Raw genomic sequence first — 24,110 nt, 5'->3', positions numbered from 1 at the left:
GCTGAACGAGGAGCAGCTGCTATGACTCTGTGGATCACGACCTGAGAAAGAAAAGATCAGTTTGTACCACACACTTCTCACAGCAGTCGGGTTTCCCAAAGAACAGGGAAGCTGGAAGTAGCCCAAGAGGCTGGAATGCAAGTGCCAAGGTGAAATATAACGAACTACATTACTCCCCTTGCCCCTCTCCTACACAGATCTGGTGCTGGGAGTATCAATTTGGAAGGTAGAGAATAATAAATATTAATTAACCTCTCAGAAAAACCTCTCATATTCTTTCAGCTGTGGACGAAGCACTAGAATTACAAATCCTCAGGAGTGGTATGAATAAGCTGTAAAGCTATCCTGTGTTGCAAGCTATTATTATTTTTATATGCTTGCCATCTGCCTCTAAAGTTTGCACTTGCCTAATCCAAATTTGTTATGGAGAAAAATTCCCACTAACAGCCAAGGAGTCTGGCTTTTCCCAGAGCTGATTCATCTTTCTTTTCTGTGCCAGACAGACTGCAGCTCGCTGAGTGTCCCCTCCGCAGCTCTGTGTTCCTGGGCTTTCAGCCCTCCATATCCGTGAACTTTCTCTTCCCGTAATTCTGGACCAGGCTGGAGGCTGTGATTTGAGAAGCCTGCCCCTTCTCCCAGCACTGAAAGTCATTCAGCCCCTTCTGGCCAGCTCGAAACAGAGCTCGCTCCAGCTCGTCGAGGCGAGCCACCAGCGCCGACGTGTCCTCGTTGTAGGCGTTCTGCGAGGAGTCCATGATGCGGCGGAAACGGCTTACAAATGTCTGAGCAAGAGAAGCAGAATTACTGCCAGGTAATGCAAGGATTCCCCCCGCTCAAGCGCTGGAGCCCTTGAGACCCCAAGCTGCAAGAACCTCCTGCCACGATGGCTGCCACACGAACACGGGGGCTGCAGCTTATGAACTGCCTGGGAGATAAGCCAGAATCGTCACTGGAAGGGGCTCAGAATGCTGATAAAACCTTAACCAGCAAGCAGTTTTTTTAAAAAAATCAATTTGCAAATCATATACACTACATGGTCATGCTTCACTCGTTTGTTTTAATTCTGGTTCCTAAACACTTAGACCAAAAAAGAAAAGAAAATTACCCTCCTGCTCTAACTGAAGCAAAATAAAATAGAATAAAATAAAATAAAACAAAATAATCACACTCCACATGATTATTCTTTCCTGCCAACAGAGAAACTGTGCAAAAGGGGCTCTTTTCCCCAGACATACATCAGCAGAAAGCCAAGCAAAGGTGTGGTGATCTTCTCAAAGCAAACGGCAAGCTTTCAATGGGCACCTCCAAGCAAAAGTGCTTTAAAGCTTCTCTGCATCAGTCTTCATTAAAAGGCAGAAGTCAATAGCAATCATCCAAGACTCCTTGGAAAGCTGGCTGAAGAAGTCTCGGAGCTGTTAGTGGTTATCTTTAAAAGCTCAAGGACAGAAGAGGTCATAGAATTCTGGAAATGGGCAAAGATAGATACCATCTTTCAGAGGAAAAAAGGGAGCCAGGGAACTATGTACATCCATCAGCTTAATAACAATTCCTGGAAACATACAGAACAATCAGACTATACATAAAATCCTGGAAGAAAATAAAGAGAAGAATGGCAGCCAGAACGAATTTGTTAAGAATAAACTTCTGCAGCCAGCCTAATTTCCCATGACAGGATATTGGGCCTTTCAAGAAAAGGAAAGGCAGCAAAAAGATGCCCTTCACGAAGCAATTTTGTAAGACGTAGCTAAATCATATTTAGCTGAAGATAACGAGTGGGTAAAGATATCTACTGGTAGCTCTTATCAGGAAGGGAAAATATATTGAGTGGGATCCTACAGGGTTCTAACTGAAACCCAGAACTATTTTATATTCTCATTAATGAGCTCGATATTGGGATAGGAATTATGCTTCTTAAGTTTGCAAACAACACGGGGCAGGCGGGAAGAGGAGCAACTGCAGCACCCTGAGGGGCAGAACGGTAATTCACAATCACCCTGAGAAATTAGAGCCATGGCCTGAAAATAACAGGATGCAATTTGCTTGGGAATAGTGCAAGGCTTCACAGTAGGGCAAAAATAACGAACTGTGCCAGCACAGGATGAAATATGATGGCCTGGGTAGGCAATCTCTACCAGGAACCACAGTCTGGACTGGGCCTGGATGTGCTACAGCAGCAGGAGCAAATCGTAGCATGGCCTAGCAAATTCATAAAGCAATTTTGCTGCGTTTTGTTTTCACTGGTACAAGGCAAGACCGAAGCAGGAGAATATCTGCTGCTCAGGGCACTTCAGAGCAGATGCAGATCAACTGGAAAGTCTCCAGGAGGGCACAATAAGGACAAGCACAGGCCAAAAAGCATGACCCACAAGGAGCTACTGAATGAATTGGGACCATTTATTCCAGCATGGAGCAAACCAGGATCAGGAACACACTCTGTAGTGTTCAAATACATAAAAGCATCCTGGAGGAAGGAAGGGAATAATCTGTTTGCTGTGTTTACTTGGGATGGAACAAATAGAACGGAGCTTATACTGGGGCAAAGAAGGTTTAGTTTAAACAGACGAAACCTTCTCCAGCCAGAATAGTGAAGCACTGAAACATGAATGTCCAGGGAGACTGTGAAGCCTCCCATCATCAGAGAGCTTTAAAAACAGGTTAGATAAACAGGAGTGATATAGAATCATAGAATTCATATAGAATTCATAGAATCATTACGGTTGCCAAAGGTCTTCAAGACCATCGAGTCTAGACATAAACTCATCCCCACCCTGCCTGTTAAACCATGTCCCCAGGTGCCTCACCTACACCTTGAACACTGCCAGGGTCGGTGACTCCACCACTTCCCTGGGCAGCCTGTCCCACTGCTTGACCACTCTTTCTATGTAGAAATTTTTCCTAATATCTAACTTGGCGTCAAGTTGCCCCAGGGAGGTTCGTTTCCTCTTGTCCTGTTTTCAGTAGTTATTTTGGAGAAGAGACTGACCAGCCCCAGGAGGGAGAAAAAAAAAAGGGGGGGGGGGAAAAAACCATCATGTGAAATTCCAGCTTGGCTCAATCACTTGCCTGCAGGATGGTCTGAGCTATCTCGGGATTCTCCGGGTTGTCAAAGTTCAGGAGCTGGGAGCCAAACCCGTAGTAGTAGGGTCCCATTTTATGCAGATCCACCACGTTGGCATCGGCGCTGAACACGGTCCTCCAGGCTTCCCGGTAAATCTTGGGCAGCTCCATGGAAATGATGCGCCTCTTGCTGTCGTGCAGCCCTTTGGCAAGCCACAGCGGGATCTCCAGCTTCGATCCCTGCAGGAAGGGCGCAGAAACACACCTTACCCCCCAGGAAGCATAAATATAGACCAGACACACGGCAGAGCCGCTCGTTATTGCTGCCAGAGGCCCGAAAGCACTTTTTATTGGAGCAAATGTTGGAAAAGAAAAAAAGAAACAGAAAGAAAAAAAAGGGCAAAGTGAGTAGAATAGATATAGGAGCAAAATACAAGAGTAGCTAAAACTAAGTTTCCTTGCAGCATCCCTCAAAATAGAGGCAAAAAAAAAAAAAACCGCCCGCGTGCAGCGACCCGGGCCCACCACGGACAACACGCGCCCCGCGCCTACAGCCCCCAGCATGCCCCGCGCCGCGCCGCCGCCACGCGCCCGCCCGCGCCGCCGCAGCGCCCGCTGGGAGCTGTAGTTCCCGCTGGCCGCCGTCACCTCCGGGATGGAGTCGCCCGAGCCGGCGCCCTGGCCCAGCGCGAAGGCCAGGCGGGGCAGGCTGCTCTCGGCGCGGCCCGGCAGCTTCTCCTGCGACATGAGGATGTCGTCGAGCGACAGGAAGTTCTCCTCGGGGCCCAGCCCGGGGCCCACGGGGAAATACGCCTCGGACATGGCGCGGCGGGCGGCTCCGCGCGCGGACACCGGCGGCGGCGGGCGGCAGCGGGGCCCGGCGCATGCGCCCCGCCCGCGGGCCACGGGAGGCGGGAACAATCGATCGCCGAGGGCAGGAGGGGCAGGGAGCGGCGGGCTCCGAACGCGCGCGCGGCGGGGGCGGGGCGGCGCGGCCGGTAACCGCCGGCGGGACGTTGGGCAGCGGGAGGCGGAGCATGCGGGGCCGGCAGCGCCCGGTGAGTAACGGCGGCGCCGCCGGGCCCCCGCCCCCCGGGCCCTCGCCCCGCCCCCAGCGCCGCGCTCCCGGGGGCTCTCTGAGGCAAAGCCCCGCCCCCTCGGGCCCAGCCCGGCGCCCTCTGGATAAGACAGGCCCCGCCCCCATGGATATGGCCACGCCCCAAAGGGACGTTGCCCCGCCCTTTCGCACAGAGGACCCCGCCTTCTTTATGGCTCCACCCCTTATGCGGACCCGCCTATCTGTGACCACGCCTCCTCTGTGACCACGCCCCCTTTTAAAATGAATGGAGAGGCGCGCGTCGCCCCTGGCCGCTTTCCCGTGGTCCCAGCCATTCCCAGGGCTCTTCCCCGAGGAGCGCTCCGCTGAATCCAGCCCTTGCCGGCCGCGTGACTGCCGACGTCCCTCTGTTGACAGGGCTGAGGTGCGGAGCCTCCGCCAGGGCCGGGCGAGGGGCGAGATCCGCCCTTTGCCCAGGGTGCCAGAGCATGATGGCCACGAGGAGGAGGAAGAAAATGGCACTTCTCCTGTGTCCCGAGATGCCACAGCCCATCCCCAGCGACGCCGGCGTCAGGCCTGACGACCCGTATAGACTAAGGTACGAAGCACCCCCGGAGGGAGGGCTCCCGGGGGGAGAGCTTCATGTGCCCCCCAAAACCGACCCTCGAGCTCCACCGCGACAGTGCCCAGGTAAAGCAGCTGTTATAGCTAAATACTGCAAACAGCGTTTTTTAATAAACCAAGCTGGAAATCGAGCTGTTTCTAGAACTCTTCCATACTTTCTTTCCCAGCTGTCATTCACTGTGTGAATCGCTGTTATCCTGTGGGAGCGGATTCAACAATTTCCAAGGCATTTTCAATTGGTCAGTGGTTCTGCTGGTAAGTGCTGAAGTCACGGCTATGTTAGTAGCCAGCATCTGGTGTGGGTTTCTTGTTTAAGAAGTTAGTGCCACACGGCTAAAACCTGATTTAAATGGGAATGCTGCAAAAGATTGTGGTGCTTCTCGCTAAGTTCTTGCATTTGGCATTCCCAAGGTGCCAACATACTCTTCTTTGGGTTCAGAAATGGGGTTTTTATAAATGGTTTAGAAATGTTGGCCCTTTTACCTGTCTTGTTATCCCAACATGTCATGGGAAGCTGTTGGGAGATGATGCTCTTTCTACATCCCTCTTCATGGATGCCCTCCAGTTCCATCCAGCAGTTGTATGAGATGCTCAAAGCTGAGACCCAAAATCCATAGGGTCTAATAAATCACCTCTCATCCTTGCACAGAAGGAAGCAACTGTTTGCAAGAAATTACATAAAAATTAGACACTGGTGACCTGTTTAAAAAAGAGGATGGCAAGGGAATTTTGCTATATGACCCTCACATCTTAAAGGAAATACTGTATTTTTTTGCTGTCCTACACTGGGCACAGCTAGTAAAGGCAAGCTGGGGTGATAACATTTGCAGAGACCTTTTAGTCAGTTTAAGCATACTGGAATACTGCATACCTGTCTAAAGATATCCTAAATATGTTTCTGTATATATTGTGGTAATCTGATTCTTCATTCCAGGTTCTCACTCATATTCACATGAGCCTGGAGAATTTTATCAAGTAAGTGAGTTAGGGGAAAAACAACAGCAAAAAAGCCTTATTACTTACTACTTGAAATCCAGAATGAGAGTGTGACTTCTGAATTGCAGGAAGAGCAGGTTTGTCCTCAGAGGGAGACCCACATTTCTCCTTCTCTGACCACGCATGGGACGTGCTGTCTAGCAGCACCTGCAGAACACACCACAGCACGTCCAAAAATCTTCCCCATAGCCAGGAAAGAGGTTTTGGGGTCCTTCAGTATTATGCTTTAGAGATTTAGCTTTAATGCCTTAGCTATTGGTCTTACTGCATTATAGAAATGTAGATATTCTTGCTTATCCTACTCAGCTCTAGCCAGTGGACCTACACCGATACCTACTGAGGCCATGTAATGTGCTTGAAGTCAGGATTTGCTCACCAGAAATTCGGTGCAGCAGTGGAAGAGACTGTTAGCACTGTAACGAGAGCACGCATGAAATGAGCCACCCACGAGGTCTGTGAGGAGCAGAGCCAAGCAGCTCCTTGCTTATATTCCTGCAGAAAACCAGCCCACCAAAGGGCTGGGTTGATAGGGGCATCTTCTGTGCTGCTGAAAGGACATCCATGGAGTCCTGTGGAATCCAGAGCTTCTGGCCACTATGTCCTGCTGGAGCAGGGGGGTGGTGGGAGCTGGAGAAGAGGGAAAGGAAGGTTTCAGATGCTAACTTGTTGGTCCTGAAGCTTAAGGAGATACTGCTGGTCATTTTGAACTTCCCTGTTAGGAGCCAAGGCAGGGGGGAATGAGAGGAAGAGACGAGACAGGCTCCTGTAACCCTGAGAGCATCCTGGTGTAGGTTATCCTCAAACCTGACTGCTTTCCTCTTCCAGGTACGGACTACTCTTTGATCCCATAAAGATCATCTCAGTTTTCATTAAAGACCCCTATAAGTGGCCAGCAATATATCTCATTGCCGGTAAGCTAGCAAGGTTGAGTGTTAGCAGCCAAATATTCAAGAACATCATGTTCAAAGTTTACAGAATCCCGTGAAATAGCTTAAGAGCAATCTTTTTTTCCCCTCTGGACTTTTTGGCTTGTACTCAGTGCCAGGTTTTATCACACAAACCCAGATGTGGATTTTGGAGGGTTTAATCTCTGCTAGGAGAGATTGTGTATCTCTTGATTTTCACATTCTCTTATAATACTGTATTTACAAGCAGAGATAGCAAAATAACAAGAAAGCACATTCAGTGAGGAAGATTTGACAAACCCAAAGTAATCTCATTAAGATCCATGATGTTTTCAGACCTTTTATTTTCATAATATGGACTTCAAAAATCTCTCTCCTCACAGTGGAATTTCAGGCTCAAATATCCCAATGGCAGAAACAGATGGAAATCTGCTCAAGAAAGTGTGGTTGCATCCATTCACCGGTGGTGACTTTTTTGGAGGTGATGGTGTCCCTTAATATCAGAATGTGTGGCCCTTAAAGAATGTGAAACCTCCTTTGATTAGTGCTGGGATGCAAATGCTTCTGCTCCCTTCTCCTCTGACCCTTCATCTCCATCGTAGAGCATCTGAGTGCCTTTCATAGTGCATTAGGTACCACATTTTGTGCACTCAGCCTTTGCCCAATGTCCTCCTCCAGAACAGACTTGTTTGCAATACAGGGAGTTGCTTTTATAAGGCTTCTGCAGTTGAGGTCGGGCTGCAGGAGAGTAATTTTTCCTTCAAATGGGATTTGTAATGGCCTGTGGTTTCCAACAGAGCTCACCCTGCAGGCTAAGGGTCAGGTTTGTCACTGGTTTTAGGTGCCCAGGTCTATCAGGAGGTGCCAGAGAAGGACTCTGCAGCTCTGTCCCTATGATTAGTTGGTTTCCTTTACAGATAAGCTTTGCTAATGTGGTGGAAAAATATACTTTGTTCCAAACAGAATCACATTTTTGTTTCCAAATTGAGTTCAGATGATGAGAATCTTGGACAGCTGAGACCTGCTGGGTAGTCTCTATCCAAGCAGAGGTCAGAGTGACCAGAGAATCGGGATGGGGCTGCACAGAGCACCCTGTGGTCCCTTTTCCCCAAAGTATGGAAACAGAGACACGTCTGAAACGTTAGTGATGTGAAACGTGTGAGTCATCACTAAAGATTTCATACAAATCCCTAAAACCATAGCAGGTCATTTATAACCTCTTTGCGTTCAAGTCCATTTTGGCTTTAAGAATCGGGAATGATTTTATTATGGAACACCAGAAAACACCTAGCTGCTGCTCGTAATAGCCATTATTCATTTGATTTCCCTGCGTGAGGTTACATTGTTATTGCTGCAGGTTCTTCCACTTTTAGATGTGCCCTTGCATTCAATTTCCTTTCTTATAATTAGAGGAGGGGGTAAGGGCACGATCACAGTTTGCTCTGGCTGCCCAGCCCAAAACAGCTAGTTGTGGAGCTGATTAGGACTGACATGGTCATAACCATCGAATTTAAATTATCTCTAGGTTTCAGAGTTAATTGCTCATGGAGATGAATGAGAACATCTCCCTTTTGGTGCTGAAGTGCCCTGCAGACCCTCACAGGTTCTTGAGAAGCCACAGGGATGGTATCGATCCCTTCCTAACTCAGGGACTGAATGCAAGTCCCATTTTGCAGAGGTTTGGTGATCCCTGGACAAGTCTTAGTTTACCATTCCTGCCTGCAAGTTCGGTCTAGCCCAGCCTCTGAGCATCCCTACCAGTGGTGTCTTTAATAGAGATTTTTTTTAATGTTTGTATTATTTCTTTCCTTGCAGCTTCTGTTTTGCTTGCGCTTCCTGCAGTTTTTATAGAAAAGTATTTAAAAAAGGTGAGTGAACTGATTCCTTTGTAATTACACTTGCTCTTTGCCGTGATGGGTCTTTCGAGCAGAATCCCTTGTCTTAGTCTCACTCCTCACTACATCTACACTTGGGGAGATGAGATGCCTTCAAGCCATAATATATTTGTAAAGCACATTAGCATTGCAGTGAGGTAGATCAGCTTCATACATTCATTTGGAGATTAGGCTCTAAATTTAGATTTATACCCAATGAAAAGGGTTTTGTGGCCTCAGTTTTGATGGTTGTTTCAAAGCAAAACTACTGCAGGGGCTACTGCAACGAGCAGCTTTTGATTTGGAGCCAGGGACTGAATGATATGATAGAAACTAGACCTCAAGCCCTTAGTAGAAATGCAGGGCAGAAACTCCCTGTGTGCCGGGCTCAGTTGTCTGTCCAGCCCTTGGGTGAGCTTTCCATCTCACCAGATCCCTCCTGGTTTAGAGCACGTTATTCATAAGGCCAAACTACCCCCGGATAATGTCGGAACGCAGCGTTCGTGCCCTTTGCAGGTTCGTGGCTCTGGATTCCTAGGCTTGGCGCTGCAGGCTCTGAACTTGCTCTCGCTGGTGGCGTTCCCAGCTGTGATGGTTTATAGAATGAAAGCCATAACTCCAGGTGAGAGATTTGTCCGCGGCTCGAAGCGTTACCCTGGCTTACCCTCAGCACAGCAGTAAACGGCATCGTGTTCCACCACGGATGTGGTTGGCAGGATAGAAGAAGCACTGCCTGGTAGAAAATCACTCACCACTCACTTTAACACTCACCGTTAAAAAAAATAATTGAAGTATACAGGGCAGACGTGTTAACCAGTCCTATGTGGGTTACCAGCGGGTCCTGCGTGCTGTTCAGGGCAGAAGAGGTCGATTTTTGAAGGTGTTCTGTGCTAAGGGTAATATTCCCTGGCCCTTTATTTAGGCGTGTAGCTACCATCAGGGAAAATGGCAATGGGTTTGCATACCAAGGAGATATTAAATCCCCATTCCCCTTCACTAATGTATAATGTCAACAGAAGCCTTTGATGAATACAGCCCTGTCTTAATTAGATGCTTGAGCAGGGACTTATTAATCCATTTATCTCAAATTCTAATTGTACCATGAATCGCTTGCTGTTTTATGCCTGAGTTTATGATCATAATTATCTGCCTGGGCCCTTTCAAGAACCATACGTATCAAGGACAATATTTTTGGAAGCTTGCTTCCTTGCATTCTTATTTGTATTCCTTTCCTCAATGTGCGTGTTGGTAAATATTTGGAAAGCCTGGCCCTATCGGCCAAGGGTATCCGGCAATAAAACAACCTGGAATTGCAGCTGTGTGTCACGTCCATGGTAGTGGTATCTGACATTCAAGAAAACGTGGATATTGGCAGCGTGGAGAGGAACTGACTGATCACTGTGGCAAGGGCTGCTCTTTATATACCAGAGTTACAGAGCGGTCATGCTTTGGGTACCTGCCAGCTTCCAAATGCATCTTAAGCTATAAGCTTAGGCTGGGCTACTAATGAGCCTCTAGATCTGAAAATTAGTCCTGAGAGAGTCAGAGCAAGCCAATAAATTTTCCAAAAGAGCATGCAGTTGCCTGGATGACATATATTTGCCTGGATAGACTTGCGGATTCATTTGACAAATATCCACATCGCAGGCAAATACTATTTTTTTTCCCCTCTGAATGCCCTGAATTGTCTCTTTGCCATGACTATAGCAATGGCTCCATCTACTGAAATAACTCATAAATCACCGGCAACTTCAGGAAGTTGCAGCAAATGATATTCGTCCTCCTGTCTTCCAAGCTAATAGTGCCCCACTGCGTTGCTGTCTTTAGGAGGGTCTGTTTGAGGGCCGGCTAAGCAAGCAGTAGTGGAGTCTCGCTGGGTGTGGGTAGGCCCACACGAAGAGAAGGAAGGGGACAGACACATGGGTGACATTTGCTAGAGCTGAAATAACAAATGACAGTAAAGGAAGTCATCATCTCACATGATGTTTTAGTCTTTTTTATAGGGCTTGCTGCAGGCAAGCAAAGGTGTCTGGGCCCCCTCTCTTTCACAGCTGAAAGGTTTTGGGTTGGGATGAGCAGGCTCTGCTCCAGCCTTTAAGATTCTGGACGCACCTGGCTGGCTGCATAAGCAGAAGTGCCTGTTATGTGGTTAGCAGAGGAGTCTCTTGTGTTGGCTGCTGTCAGGAAGCTAAGCTAACTTGGTGCATCAGCTGTTGCTTCACTGTATTTTCTCTCCTTTCTCTTAGTTGGAGGGCTGCTGACCATGTTTGTGTATCTCGTCATTACCCTGAAACTGTTCTCCTACTACCAGGTGAATCGCTGGCATAGGGAGGCGAACCCCAAATCTGCCCGAGGAAGTGCCAGGATGCAAGGTCAGAAAATGCAGCACCCTTCCATCAATGCGAGCAGCAGCAGACATTGAGAAGGATGATCTACCTATGGGTGGACTGAGCTCAGAGCTGGGAGTCCTGCACCCTGCTCCCAGCTCTGTTATGGATGTAGTTTGTGACTGGGAGCGAGTCCTCCGCTCCCTTTTTGTGTTTCCCTCACAGTAGAGAGTCTTTGGGGCATCTAGACATGTTCTGCCTCACCAAGCTTTTGGAAGGAGGGATTAACATGTGCATCTCAAGGCATCAAAGGAAGATTTTACAGTTGGCTTTGAAGGGAACAGAAAGCTAATGCCGAGATTGTTCTCCCTGTTTTTCCCCCAAATCTCTCTGTTTGCACCTCTTACTAACCCCATAACAGCACTGCTTACTCTCCAGGCTCAGTTATCTCCTGAGCCTTGCATGTTCCTGCTGGTGTTTCTTGCAGAGCTCTTCTGCTTTTAAAAGGCACTTTGACCCTTTCTCTGTTCCTGACTTTGAAGCTGATGGGACTCATCCAGGCTGGTGAGTCGGAGTAAGTTCCTCAGTGCCTCTGCCTTGTGGACCGAGGGAAGCAGAGGCTCTGCGGAAAACAGACATGGGACCATGTAAATAGAGGTCGTCCAAAGTGTGTGTGCAATGTGACCAATTCAAGCTGCTCATCTGAATACCAAGAGAGAGAGGGAAGGGATCCCTGCCTCAGTTTGTAGGGCTCAAAGCAAAACCATGAGAGAAAAAGCTCCTGCTGATACCATCACCTGGACCTCATTAGGTAACATCATTTGAGGCCAGCTTAAACCAACTCATCACCTTTATGCTTTGTGTTACAGCAGAATACTCCAGCTATCACTCCAGAAGGCATGAAAGAGGACAGGCAAAGCAGATTGTCTACCCAATGAACCTGAAAGTAAAAGGTAGCAGTTCCTTCTTTTCCAGCAGCTTCCCCTTCCCTGTCAGCAGAGCAGGACTTTTATAATCATGTGCTACACAAAGTTGCAGAGAGGGACTGGCAGCTGGATAGCTTCTACCCCAACCAAAGGAACGAAAATTGCCTCCATAATCTCTCTTACGTGGGGCATTATTCCTTCAAAATTAAATCTCTGTGGGAAAATACGGTTAGCAAATGACTTAAGACTGCAGTTTTCAAGTTTGAGTGTTGAGTATTTGACAGCACTTCAGGTATAAAGAGTATTGGCCTTTCCTCCCATGCAGTCTGGTTTGTTGTGTGTGTGTCCTTCCCTAGGCAACAGCGGTGCAATAAAAAACAGGTTTCAAATGAAAATCCCATTTGCAGAATCGCAGAGGTTGGTGATTAGTAACTGTTGTAGGGCATGGGGAGCTCCTGGAAACATTTGCAAACACACTTATCCTCCATGTTGTTTTGATGGCTGATAAAATGAACTTGTATCTTTGGAAAAACCCTCCAATCAGCCTCCCTGCATGTTATATAAATCAGGGCATTACGTTCCTAAATTATAATTTGACTTGAAAGACCCATTTAATAAAATTCCTTCACTACCCAACTCTTTAATATCAAGAACATCCTCACTGAGTTCAACAAGCCAGGGTCACCCCAGTGGAGACTATATTTTCCAAATTCAGAGGGTTGAGTGTCATCCCGTGGGTACTGCCACACTCGGTGTCCCCTTTGCCACAGGCTGTTTGCTGCCACGTTGCAGTGCTGAAAGGAAGCATAAAGCTTGCAGCTCTGCTTAGGATGGGAATACCTCTGTGGGTTTTGCTAGACCTAACGCAGGAAAATGATGTGGTGTTTCTCTTCCTTTTCCCCCTTAGACTTGTATTATTTTCTGCTAGCCCCAACACTTTGCTACCAGCTGAATTTCCCACGGCTAAAGCACTGCAGGCATGGCTATATCGTTAAGAGGCTGCTTGAAATGGTAAGAAAACAACACTTCACTTAAACCTGTCAGCTTCGAGGACCCTCCTTGGACAGCAGCAGTTACTGTATTGAACGCTGAGATTCACAGTAGCAACATTCCCTTGGATGCTGATGTTACAGCCATGCATTGAACCCTCCCTTATCACACAGGCATGTTTTCTCTGATGTTTATCAAAAAGAAGGATATTTCTCATATTTTAAATGCTTTTCCTAAGTCTGTGGGGTCCTGGAGGAATGAGCAGACATCCTCCAGCCTGGATGGGCACTCTGGTGAAAATGCAGCAGTCTCCATCGCTGTCTGTGGCTGCTTTTGTTTTCTGTAAATCCAGCGGTGATGCAGTTGTGCTGTTAACTCCTGCACATTTCAGCCCTTGCACAGGGATATTTGACTAATCATGGGGATCTCACAGTGCCCTTTCTAATTCCTCTCCCCTTTTTTTAGGCTTCTTGAATGGAAGGGAGGATTTGGCCAGCATAGATTCACCTTTAAAAGGGTTCTGGTAGGAACTGACACAGAGGGGATGTGAAGTGTGTGGGGCTGTCTTGCTCCTTGCCAACAAACGAGACCAAATTAGGCCCCGTGGTCTCGTTGCTCATTGTAGAACCACTGGCCCAGCGGGACAAGGCTGAGGATGGCCAGTGCAAGCAGTGGGCATAGCAGATTCCCTGAAGCACTAATGATGATCTGGGTCCTTGCATTAAGGTTTTGGCGTCCGTGTTAGAGTGAGTAATGTGTTGGGACACGTGCCGAGACCTTTGCAGGAAGGCTGCAGCATAAGCAATTCCAGTGTCAGATAATAGTGCTTGAAGACACGGTGGTGGTTTTGGTATCTAAACACAAAGTAGATGGAGATATGGAGTGATGCCTGAGGATACGGTGGCTTTAGAATGAGTGATTCAGGGAAGGATGCTGATGTCTTGTCTGGTTTTATTTGCAGGTATTTCTCTTTCATCTCATGCTGGGGCTAATTCAGCAGGTATTACTTTTTTATTTGTTTAATGTTAAAACCCAAGGATTCAGTTGGCCCATACAACAAGGACCACTGGGATGCAGTTATTACCATTTTTACACTGTAGGCAATACTGACCTGCACTACTTTATTCTCCTTATTCCATAGAGCACCTCTGCATCTACCTTAGTGCTTATGCACTGCTGAAATGGCTCACTTCACCATGTCTGTGCTTATCCCTATCTACTTCAACACAACGTATCCCTATCAGCTTATCCGTATCTCCTTGAACATCAGTTCAGGATTCCTGTGCCTGCTTAGTGTCAAGAAGGCTAGATGAGGGGATGGGGAATTTTCACCACCTTTCTCACTTTATTTTATGGACTGGATGACCGTTTGTGGCTCTGGTCTGAGTCGGCTCGCCCCTGTGAAAGGCTCTATGCTTTTAAGCTATCACAGGCTGTCCAGAAGAAAAGCTTTGTAGCTGTGTTAAGGCAGATAGTTCTCTCTGGTGCTTACCTTGACATCGGCTCAGTCTCCTGGCAGCTGTCACTTGGCTTGCTCAGGATCCGGGCAGGATTTCTCCCTAATCCTTTGTGCCTGGGCTGGTGGCGGTGGAGAACAGTAAAGGGAGATTTACTCAAAGAAGATTTTGGGGGGTATCAAGGAAACTGTTTGTTCCCATATAAGCATGGCATAAAGCCCACGCTATAATAAAGTACTTAAAATAGTTATCTCTGTGAGCTACTCATCTGAGCTGGCAGCCTTTCGCACTCAATAGGAGATGCTGGGGGGGTTCCCCTCTCTTGATACCTCCCAAAAGAGTTAATTTGGGGGCCTTTTTCTCCCGGCTCCAGAAGGCTGGAGGACTTGGTCCTACTGTTGAGCTGTCCCGCTCGCGTCGTGGGGTTTCAAGCTTGGCTGCCTGTGTGAAGGGCAGCGATGGCCTTAGGGCCGCCCCGGGTGCCAAGGGGAAGTCACCCATCGGTCACCTGCTGCTGGAGCGCTCCTGTTTGCCCCTGCCCCTCCGTGCGGGCTCATGTGCTGCAGCTGTATCATTTAATTATAGCCATCACAAGATAACGAGCCACTTTAGTGCCTTGCATTCAGACCTGTGCAGCTCATTGCTCTCTATTTGTTTTTTCTTTCAGTGGATCGTACCAAACATACATAAATCAATGAAGCCCATCAGGGTAAGCAGATAAGACCCATCGCTTTCCTCTGACCTTATTCCGCCTCCCTGCCTTGCTAGAGATCATGCTTTGTGTTTCATTTCTCTCCACAGGAGATCGAGTCCACCTTGCTCACGGAATACATCTTGAAGTTAGCGGTAAGGCCGGTCTGCGCCAGCCGGGCCGATGCGCTGACGAGCTGCCCTTGGAACACAACCCTAAGGAGGCTGGGCAGTACAAGCACCTTAGCTCTGTCCTTCCAAATCTGCCCAAAATGCTGTTGCCCTTCATGGTGGCGTTACTTAGTGCAAAATACTGATATCAAACCCCATGGATTTTGTGGAATCTCCGCTTAGTGTCTTTTGTGAGGATCATAACTTTCCTTTGGGTACGGTGTCTTATCAGGTTTGACAGGGGACTGGATAAAAAGGGCTTGAAGAGGTATCACTATTTGTATGTCATACTAGGAAATCTTTTCAGAGAGGAATATTTCACAGCATTTCTTAAAGCCTGACTCTACAGCCACTCAGCCACTTGATCTGCCACAGGAGTTAATTCGCTAGCTTGAGAGCTGTTCATCTCCAGCTCTTCCCAGGCTTCCTTTTGGGCTTTTCACTTGTCTACTGGAAATGTAGCTCTCTGGAGCTTCAGGGATCAAAAATAACAATATTGGCTGCAGCAAGGCAGAATGCAATGCGTAGACTTGAGGCTGGGCAGAAAGGACAGCGTTGCGCTGCTTTAGCAGACAGGTCACTTCCCAAATACTTGTGCAGAAAGACCCATCCTAGAGAGAAAATTCTGGTTATTTTTCTCTTCCTTGTATAACTCTGCTCATTCCTTTTCCACTTGCAAAGCCTCTCAGCAAAGTCTCCTTGGCTCTGCAACCATCATGTGCTAATTCATGCACAACGTTGCTGCTCAGGAGGGATAAGGGGTAAGGTTTAGTCGCTCTGTAAATTTCCAATGGGACAGCTGGCTGTGGGGTCGGCCAGGAGAAGGAGAAGATGCTCCAACATCTGTGTCTACCTTATACTGTTCCCTCAAGTGCACACATACTTGGATGGTGCATCTTGATGTTCCAGTCTGGTGGGTTTGGTTATTTTTCTTGCCCCCACAAAATACTCCAGGATGCTGCAGAGTAAATCCTGACGGTTCCTCTCTAATGCTTTTTTCTTCCCTCTGAACACTCAGGAAGTGTTTTTTGCCATTTGATGCTTTGTCACAGGGCACACTATAATTTCAATGGCATTTTCTGCTTGTCTGGAGGATTTTCCTGCTCCTGTGTTCCTGCCGGAAACCTGTACAGCGTGTTATCCGTGGCCTAATCACGATGAGCTTTCAATAGTTCCCTTGGTTTGCTTCCGTTTCACCGGATTTAACCTTTTAATTACATCTTTCTCCTCTCTCTCTGTCTGTGACAGTGCATTGCAGTATCTGAACATGGTTCCTGAAGTCGTTTTCCAAATTAGTACTTTGCTTTGGCATTCACTGCTGGTGCTCTGGGTGCTACAGGCGCTCGCTGTCCCTCTGCTCTCCTCTCCCGAAGCCAAGATCTTTCCAGACCGTTTTTAGTCTCATGTAGCTGTGTTCAGACCAGTGGAGCTGTAGCTTTATGATGCTGATTCATTTAAAAGGTTATAACTTCTGCCTGCAAGGCAAGGACAAGGCAGGTAATGGTCGCTGAGGGTAACGTTGTGATTAATGCAGCAGCATTTTTGCGCTGGAGCTCCTGGGTAGATGCATTTGCCTTTATCTAGCTCACTTAATGAGGGTTTTTTTGACTTAAAATTACAAATGCATGTGCTGTCCCTGCAGGGCATCCCACCTAGCAGAGAGGGTTGAGCAACATGAGCAGAGGCCGAAGGAGCTGGGTTTCCTGAAGAGCTCTGGTTCTCCTTCTCTCAACCCAGCACCATCTCATCGCACACCAGAGGCCCACTGAGCTTTGCAATTTGCTCCAAGCACTTTGCCCACTCTCCCTTAGCTTAACGCAAGCTGAGGCTCAAACCCCTCCTTAGGAACAGTTGTATGGGATGATAGTCAAACCGTGCTGGAAGAGTGGAAGTGAAGCGAGAAGGAAAGGTTTATTTTATTCTGTTTCTCCTCCAGGTGCCAAATCACTTCATCTGGCTGATCTTTTTTTATTGGTACTTTCACTCCTGCCTCAATTGCCTTGCAGAATTGCTGCGATTTGGTGACCGGCAATTTTACCTGGACTGGTGGTAAGGTGTCTTTTCATCTCTTGTTAAAAAGAAAAGAAAGAAAAAGAGCTTTGTGGCCTCTTAGTGCAGCATGACTTAGGTATGTTAAGGGCTGCAAAATGGTTTTGCTAAGCAGAGCATCCAGTAGCTGGGACGCATCTAATTTGATGTCTCAAGCATGGCCCAAATGCCATCTTATAACTTAGCCAGATGGGCTCCTTAGGTAAGATGTGTTGGGCAAAACAAGATGAGGCTTTCAGAGAACAAGGTCACACTCCCTGCTTGCCTCCTATTAACCACTGTCATTTACCCTGTGACAGAGACAGCAGTGAACGCTGTCGCCAGAGTGACAGTGATTTTTGGTATAAATGACTGTAATTGATACGCTTTGGGCACATTAGGAGTAAACATTAACTTTTACTTTCCCCACTGATTCTTTAGAAGCAGACACTTGATTTATTCCAGCAAGGTATGGACAAGATCCAAAAATCAGATCCTTACCTACTTTGGCTTGACATCTAAACCTGCATCTAAAATTATTTTCGCTTCTGTTTCTTGTTTCCATCCCCACACAGGGAAGTGGATCTGCGAAAACGGGTACCAGCAGACTCTAAATGAGAGTTATGTTTCCAAGCTCTGCTGGATTTTCTGTAACCTCACCTTTCTGTAGTCTCCTTTTCCAGCATAGTTGGCTAAGAGAAACTGGACAGCTTGGTATCAGTAACAAATGATAAGGGGGCAACAGCTAGGCAAAAATGAATATACACCATTTAAGGACATACTTACCCGTATAAATCATCAAATTATTCTAATGGTAAAAACAGATTAACAAGTTAAGTGTTAATGGAACAGGAGTTGCACTTGGGTTTCCACAGAGAACAGATGTATGCATGGATGAACCTGAAAGTGAAACAGGATCTGCAGTGGGTTAAAGGATCCTATTCTGGCCTGAAATAAATAGGGATACAAATCAATATATAAGGATACAAATAGAGGTCAGCTCCAGTTGCAGCAGGTGACACTTCAGTCCAAGTCAGGCTGCCCACCCTGACGTGGCACCCTGATTTTTGGGGACCTCTGTGCTGGTGAAGCCGGTCCATGGGGGTGCTGCACCGCGGTTCAGGCTGTGCCATTGCCGCTCTCTGCTCTTGCTCGAGGCCCAGCAAGGAGCTCTGCTTCCTTGCCCTATCCTCCATCCAAAAGGATATCCCAGTTAGTTGCTGCTCTCCGGGGTGTTCACTAACAGAGTGCTCTTCATCTGGCTGCCTGTGACGGAGCTTTAAAAATAACCGAAACAGGTTGCTGAACCCATTAACCCCAGGAAATGCTGCTGTCCCTAGAAAAACAAAAATTCTATGAGCTAAATTATGGTTCTGACAACAATGTATTTAGAAAATAATGAATTGGGCCCCAAAAGTCCTGAAGCTGAGTTAGAAATCACAGAGATTTTTTTTAGGTTGGAGGTTTTTTTTTTTTTTTTTTTTTTTTTTTTTTAGTATTCTTTCCATCTCTGACTTCACTTCCCCTTGCTGAAACACCGCTCCAGAGCTGGCTCTAATAAAGCCAGAATATACTGTGAGCTGATGCCATGCCATGTTTTTCTAAATCCCAAATTTTAATTATTCAGGCAGTCTAAGTTAAATGTAAGCTACCACTGCAAGCAGGGCTTTTAGGAGGACTCTGAGATTAGAGCCCCCAGAGTGTAATTAGGAGATGCTCCATCGGATGCTTCATTCTGTCTGCCCGATGGAAGCGTTGTCAGGAAGATGAAATGTTCATAGCCCGGCCAAGTCAATGATAAGGCAACGTGTGCTGGTGTCTCTCATCAGTCAGACATCTGTCACCTTGTCTGACTGACCGTTCCGGTTCTCTCAGACTGCCGACGCTTTCCAAGGGAAATCAGGAGTGGTGCCGTTCAGATCACAGGTGTCTCCAGTGATCTTACGGCCTGCAGCAGGGCACCCAAGGTGCAGCACGGAGCAGGCGTGTGATTTAGCAAATCAACACTGTATCTGTTGTCATGTCTTTGAGGTCTCATGATCTTTAAACCCTAAATCTGGGAGAACACGGGTTGCTGCTCACACTCAAACTGGCAGCCCGTGTGCGTCGCGGAACATACGCCCCAAACAGCAGGAGTCATCTTCATTTCGGACTCTGAGGGTGGTGGGGAATCCCATGTCCTCCTAATGAGTTTTTCACTTGTGCTGGGATAGCCAGCCTGGATGCGGTTTGATTTTTGCTGCAGCTTTGCCTCACCCATGGGTGAGGATGTCCACGTGGCAGGACGGGTGCGTGGGGTCTCTCGCCCTATTAAAAGACGTCTGGTTCTTCTCCTTCTGTCTCGGCAGGAATGCAGACTCAGTCTTACAGTTCTGGTCCAGATGGAATATCCCGGCTCACAGATGGCTAGACAGGTACAACACCGTGCTTGGAGCTTTCTAATTAACATTCCCTGCATTTAACAGATGAACTATTGCTGCCGAGGAATCAATAACATTAATAATAATCATCATCTTTGAAGGATTAACTTGCTATGGATGTGTCCGTCTCCTGTATGGCCCTGAAAGTTTGGCTGGTTTGCAGTTTAACTCTGCACGTTGCAATTAAACCTTGGCATTTAAAGTAATTAATGAGTGAGCTTTACATTTGAGAGTCGTCTCAGAGGAATAGCAGGGCGCTGACTGCAATGAAATAACTTTGTTAAATTAACAGCTTCAAAGTTGGTGTGAGCATGTAGTTTGTGCTGCCGGGAATGGTCTCAGCAATCTAAATCTTGGCCTTTCTCTAGGGAGGGAGCTAAGCAAGAGGTCCCTGTCAGAAAATTGTGAGGGCAGGAATCAGGACCTCCCATAAGGGATTGCTTCTTGTGTTACCCATCCTGCTTCACCTAAAGTCTTGGAGGAATCCAGGAGGTCCAAGCTGTGAGCATCCCTATGATCTGGCTAGGAAGGAGGCTAATTCCAAAGCATTCCTTAATATTTCAGCTGGAAACAGGTTCTTATAGATCTATAAATAGATGGAAACTGCTTCTTTCCATGAGTGTCTCTGGGAGGCTGTTTTTATGGCATTTCCCATGTGGATACAGAAGGTTAAGGAATGGTCATGCTTTTCAGCCTGTACCTTGGCCCGCAAAGTCGTGTTTGCTCCTGCCTGGCTGCAAAGTGAGAAAGGCAGCAATGTAAGAGCTGGGGCAGCCTTGGCAGCACGGGTGCCTTTCAGATGCTGAGCTCCCCCTCTACTACGTCGGGGTTTTGTGCAGGATCCTTGTGCCTGTCACCCTCTGAGGCACAAAAGCTATTGCTGAGCTTTAAAGTAATAGTCTAGAAAATTAAGCTTCTTGGGATACCTGAGTGGGCGGCCCTGTTTCTGACTTCTGACCAGTTTTGCAATAACTCACCCACCTGTAAAAATAGCATCTAGGTGTGCAGTAAAAGATGCAGAAAGGAAGGGTTAAAATCCATCCTGTATGGAAGCAGACAGGAAACCTGGGAAGGTTTAGACTTAATTTTGAGGCGGCATACCTACCCAGCAGCTCAGAACAGCCTTCCCCTCCCCAAGCCCATCAGTCACTGCCAGGATTTTAGCTCGGGGTGTGAATGAACAGTGTTTCTGCACGTCGCTGTAGCCCTCCTGTGAGCTGCTCCTTTTGCTGATTCATGTGCGTGTGTGTGTGGAGCGACTCGTTTGGCTCTGGTGGCTGATGGATGTAAACCCCGTTATCTCCTGCCGTGTGATTAATCCTGATGTTAATAACTAGCGGTGCAGGGGGAACGATTTATCAAGCTTCCTCACATTGTTCTGTGCTGTGTAACTAGACACGTCTACAAGCCCTTGCTGCACCACGGCTATGACAAGTGGCAGGCCCGGCTGGCTGCGTTTCTCCTCTCCGCATGTTTCTTCGAGGTAGGTCACCGTAGCAGCCATCCAAGTCGTGGCACACTCAGCTGACACTGCCAAAGCCTCTCGTTCACTTAAACTCACAGCTTTAAAGGACAGAGCTGAGATTTGGAGCGTTGGACCCGTTGCCTGTGGAACCCGATCTGAGTGGGGTGCTGAGACCACATCGCACTCTTAAGGACTAAGGTTTGGGGTGGACCTAGGAAGCAAACAGTTTTGAATACTGAAATAATTCCGAATGAGAGGAGTCACATTGCAAAATAATACTCGAGTTTCACAAACTGATTAGATTAGCACCCCAGCGTGCTTGTATTTGCAGTGCTGAGTGGTTGGGTCCCCACTCCATTGCAGTTCTTGTGCTCTCGCTGTTGACCTGCTAGTTTGAGATCAGTGTGAATCTTGGACAAGCTAGAATTTTCAGTTTTTCCTGAAACTGGAAAAGCTGTTTGTATGGCCGTCTTTGTAGCACAGAATATACCATCATTTAATGCCAAGAACATTGCTTGGTGGCTTCCAGCCATTGCTATGGGGAACCTCTGGGTCTCACCAGCACTGGACTACTACCCCTTAAAAGCAAAATACAAGACACGATCACACAGGAAAATGCACGACAGACTCTTGATCTTGTCTTTTTCAGTATCTAATCGCCATCCCACTGAAGATGTTCCGGTTTTGGTTGTTTGCTGCGATGCTCTCTCAGGTATGGGAAGCCATTGATCCTAGGATGAAGAAGCTGCTGGCAGACCTCAGTCTGTCCCAAAACTCTTGGTACTGATATTTAACAAGTAAGGCACAAGGATTGTAGTTTTGAGATGGTAGCTAAAACAGTCAGTTTTGACCTCGTGGCATATATCAGCCAGGCAAGATGGAAATGATGGGTTTCAACATGGAGCGCTCCATGGCAGTCTAATTTCTAGTGGGTCATGAAGAGCCTCCTTCATTTCTGTCTCCAAAAAAAGTCGTGTATCTGGACTCCTATGTAAGTCCATCAAGAAAACATGTCTTTGGTGGGAGGAGGTAGGGGCATTGCATACTGTCTAGACCCACTAGAGATATGAGAAAAAGTAAATCAGAGGCCTGAACTTTCTTGTCAAATCTTTCTCAGCACGAGGGCTGAGCCCCAAGGGTTTTGTAACCAGCTTGGTGGGGATGGAGTAGGTCACCTGCTCTGCATTAAGCCTGCCACTGCTTTGAAAGCTTTTGAGTGTTGTTAGGGGGCAGACTTCCTCGGCGTAATGATCTATGACTGATGGTTTCTGGATGCAAAACACGTTGCTTTCTCAAACCTTTTCCAGCCAATCCCCTTCAGCCTTTAAATATCACTGTGAAATCTTTGCCTTCCCATCACGCCTTCAAGTTTGGTAACTCATGGCTCTGTGTGCATGATTCTTTTTCTGCTCTAGTGTGCTAAGGCTTTAGCAGGTGGTCCCATTAATGGGGTTTTTAATTGTTTTATTATGAAGTGCAAAGGCCTGGAGCCCTTTGGCAAGGGCACCCTTTAGAAATAAATTGAGTAATCATCCTTATAATAGAAAAACAAATTCAGTACAGATCTGTCCTCTAGTTAAGGGCGCAAACGGCCCTTGGAGAATGGTAGGAATGACCCACCAGACTTTTATAAGTGGCTGCTGTTTGCTTTTCCCACCAGATCCCGCTGTCCTGCCTGTTGAAATGGCTTTTTGGTGGCAGCTACGGTAACATCCTCATGTGGATCAGCCTGGTCCTGGGGCCTCCTCTCATGGTGCTGTTGTACTTCCATGACTATTACATCCTCCACTACCGCAAGGACTCAAGTTGGAAACTGTTTTTCTAATGACCTGCCCAGAACCCAGTTGCCCTGCACTTTCCATCTTCCTTTTTACGCAACGGATACAACAAAACATACCTTGAGATGCAACCCCCAAGTTTGAAGTACCTTCATCTTTAATATGGAAAGATCTACATGGGATGTAAAAGTCCATCTGGCCACAGAGCTGAAGACAGGGAATCAAAGGCTGGTCTCTGTCCATATTGAAGGTGAGTGAGCAGAGCAGAGGTGTGAGAGCTACAGGGATCTTTGCCTTTAGTCACCTCTCACGCAAAACCTCTTCCACTGAAAATTCTGCTGAATATAAATACAAGCTGTAACAAATGCTTCTTCCTATTAAAATATTGCTGTTTGTTACAACATCTTGCTTGGAGCAAAAAAGAGATTTTAAAAAGCAGTTAAACAAATACAGTTTTCTCCCCCTTTCCCTCCTCCCTCGCTGATTTAAGTGGTAAAATTGGGTTAATGAGGATATAATGTCAATAGAACAGAAGGCTATTGCCAGAGAACGCTCTCCAACTGTTTGGAAAATGCTAAGGTGAAGCAAAGACATTTCTGCTCCCAGCAGGAAATTCTGGGGTTTATTAACATCTCTCCTTTCCTTTTATCCCAAGTGATTGCTGTCTAGCAGGTATAATCATTTGGGCTGGTTCTGCCACCCTCACAGATGTTGAATATCTCCTCTAGTCCCTAAGCAGCCCCATTAAAGCCAGCAGGACTGCTGGCAGAATACCATCGACTAGTGTAATTAAGGGTGGCAGAATTGGGGCTCTAATGAGCACTAGGACAGGCACTGGGGCTAATGAATGCCCAGCTGCTCCCTGCCTGCCAGCTCATCTCCCGCGGCCGGGGGACTCGCCCTGCGCTCGCAGGAGGACAGCGAGGCCGCGGCTCCGCGCTGGGGAGTTGCAGCCGCGATATGAGCTCGTCTCCGATGCCCTCGAGCTGCTGTCGCTGGACACCCTGTGCTGTCAAACCGGAGCCTCCTCTCCCCAGCCCCGGGGGCCGGTGCTGCCACCGCTCCAGGAAACGGCAGCGTTTGCAGGAACCGGGACGTGGCAGGACAAGCAAGGGCCCTCCTGGGAGGCTGGCGAAGTGGGTGCTTGAGCATGTCCTGAACACCTCCTTCATCTCCTCCAGCCCCCGATACATCCACCGGCACAGAGGGCTTCAGCTGCTGGCAACTGCCTTAATTTTGGCACCCAGGTTGACTCTGAGAAGGATTGAGCCCCTATGTTGCAATGATGAGGTTTGCTCTGGCTGTGACTCCCCAAGGGAAGGGGCTGCCTGTTTTCCAGGAGTTT

The 24,110-nt window shown here is 47.5% G+C and overlaps 2 protein-coding genes across 2 annotated transcripts; one reads left to right on the top strand and one right to left on the bottom strand.

Moving 5' to 3' along the window:
* Nucleotides 1–231: 231 nt before the first annotated feature.
* On the bottom strand, nt 232–3,921 carry GINS3 (GINS complex subunit 3). Its single transcript, XM_088536482.1, has 3 exons — nt 3,706–3,921; nt 3,064–3,297; nt 232–782 (listed from the first exon to the last, which is right to left on the bottom strand). Exons 1-3 carry the CDS (start codon nt 3,877–3,879, stop codon nt 552–554), a joined length of 639 nt encoding a protein of 212 aa, XP_088392608.1. The 5' UTR covers nt 3,880–3,921; the 3' UTR covers nt 232–551.
* A 988-nt stretch (nt 3,922–4,909) lies between these two features.
* Nucleotides 4,910–23,137, top strand: LOC104570359 (diacylglycerol O-acyltransferase 1-like). The gene is made up of 16 exons (XM_088536481.1): nt 4,910–4,993; nt 5,673–5,713; nt 6,560–6,645; nt 8,455–8,507; nt 9,030–9,135; nt 10,760–10,885; nt 11,710–11,793; nt 12,674–12,777; nt 13,718–13,756; nt 14,881–14,922; nt 15,015–15,059; nt 17,011–17,123; nt 19,451–19,516; nt 20,918–21,005; nt 21,637–21,699; nt 22,648–23,137. The coding sequence occupies exons 2-16, from the start codon at nt 5,691–5,693 to the stop codon at nt 22,810–22,812; spliced, it is 1,203 nt and encodes a 400-aa protein (XP_088392607.1). The 5' UTR covers nt 4,910–4,993; nt 5,673–5,690; the 3' UTR covers nt 22,813–23,137.
* The last annotated feature ends 973 nt before the right edge of the window (nt 23,138–24,110 follow it).

Source organism: Tinamus guttatus, unplaced genomic scaffold, assembly GCF_059628265.1.
Source record: "Tinamus guttatus ecotype Peru unplaced genomic scaffold, ASM5962826v1 Tinamus_guttatus_pri_ptg000674l, whole genome shotgun sequence".
NCBI lineage: Eukaryota > Metazoa > Chordata > Aves > Tinamiformes > Tinamidae > Tinamus > Tinamus guttatus.
Note: the sequence above shows the minus strand (reverse complement) of the source record. Positions and strands in the feature narration are given on the sequence as shown.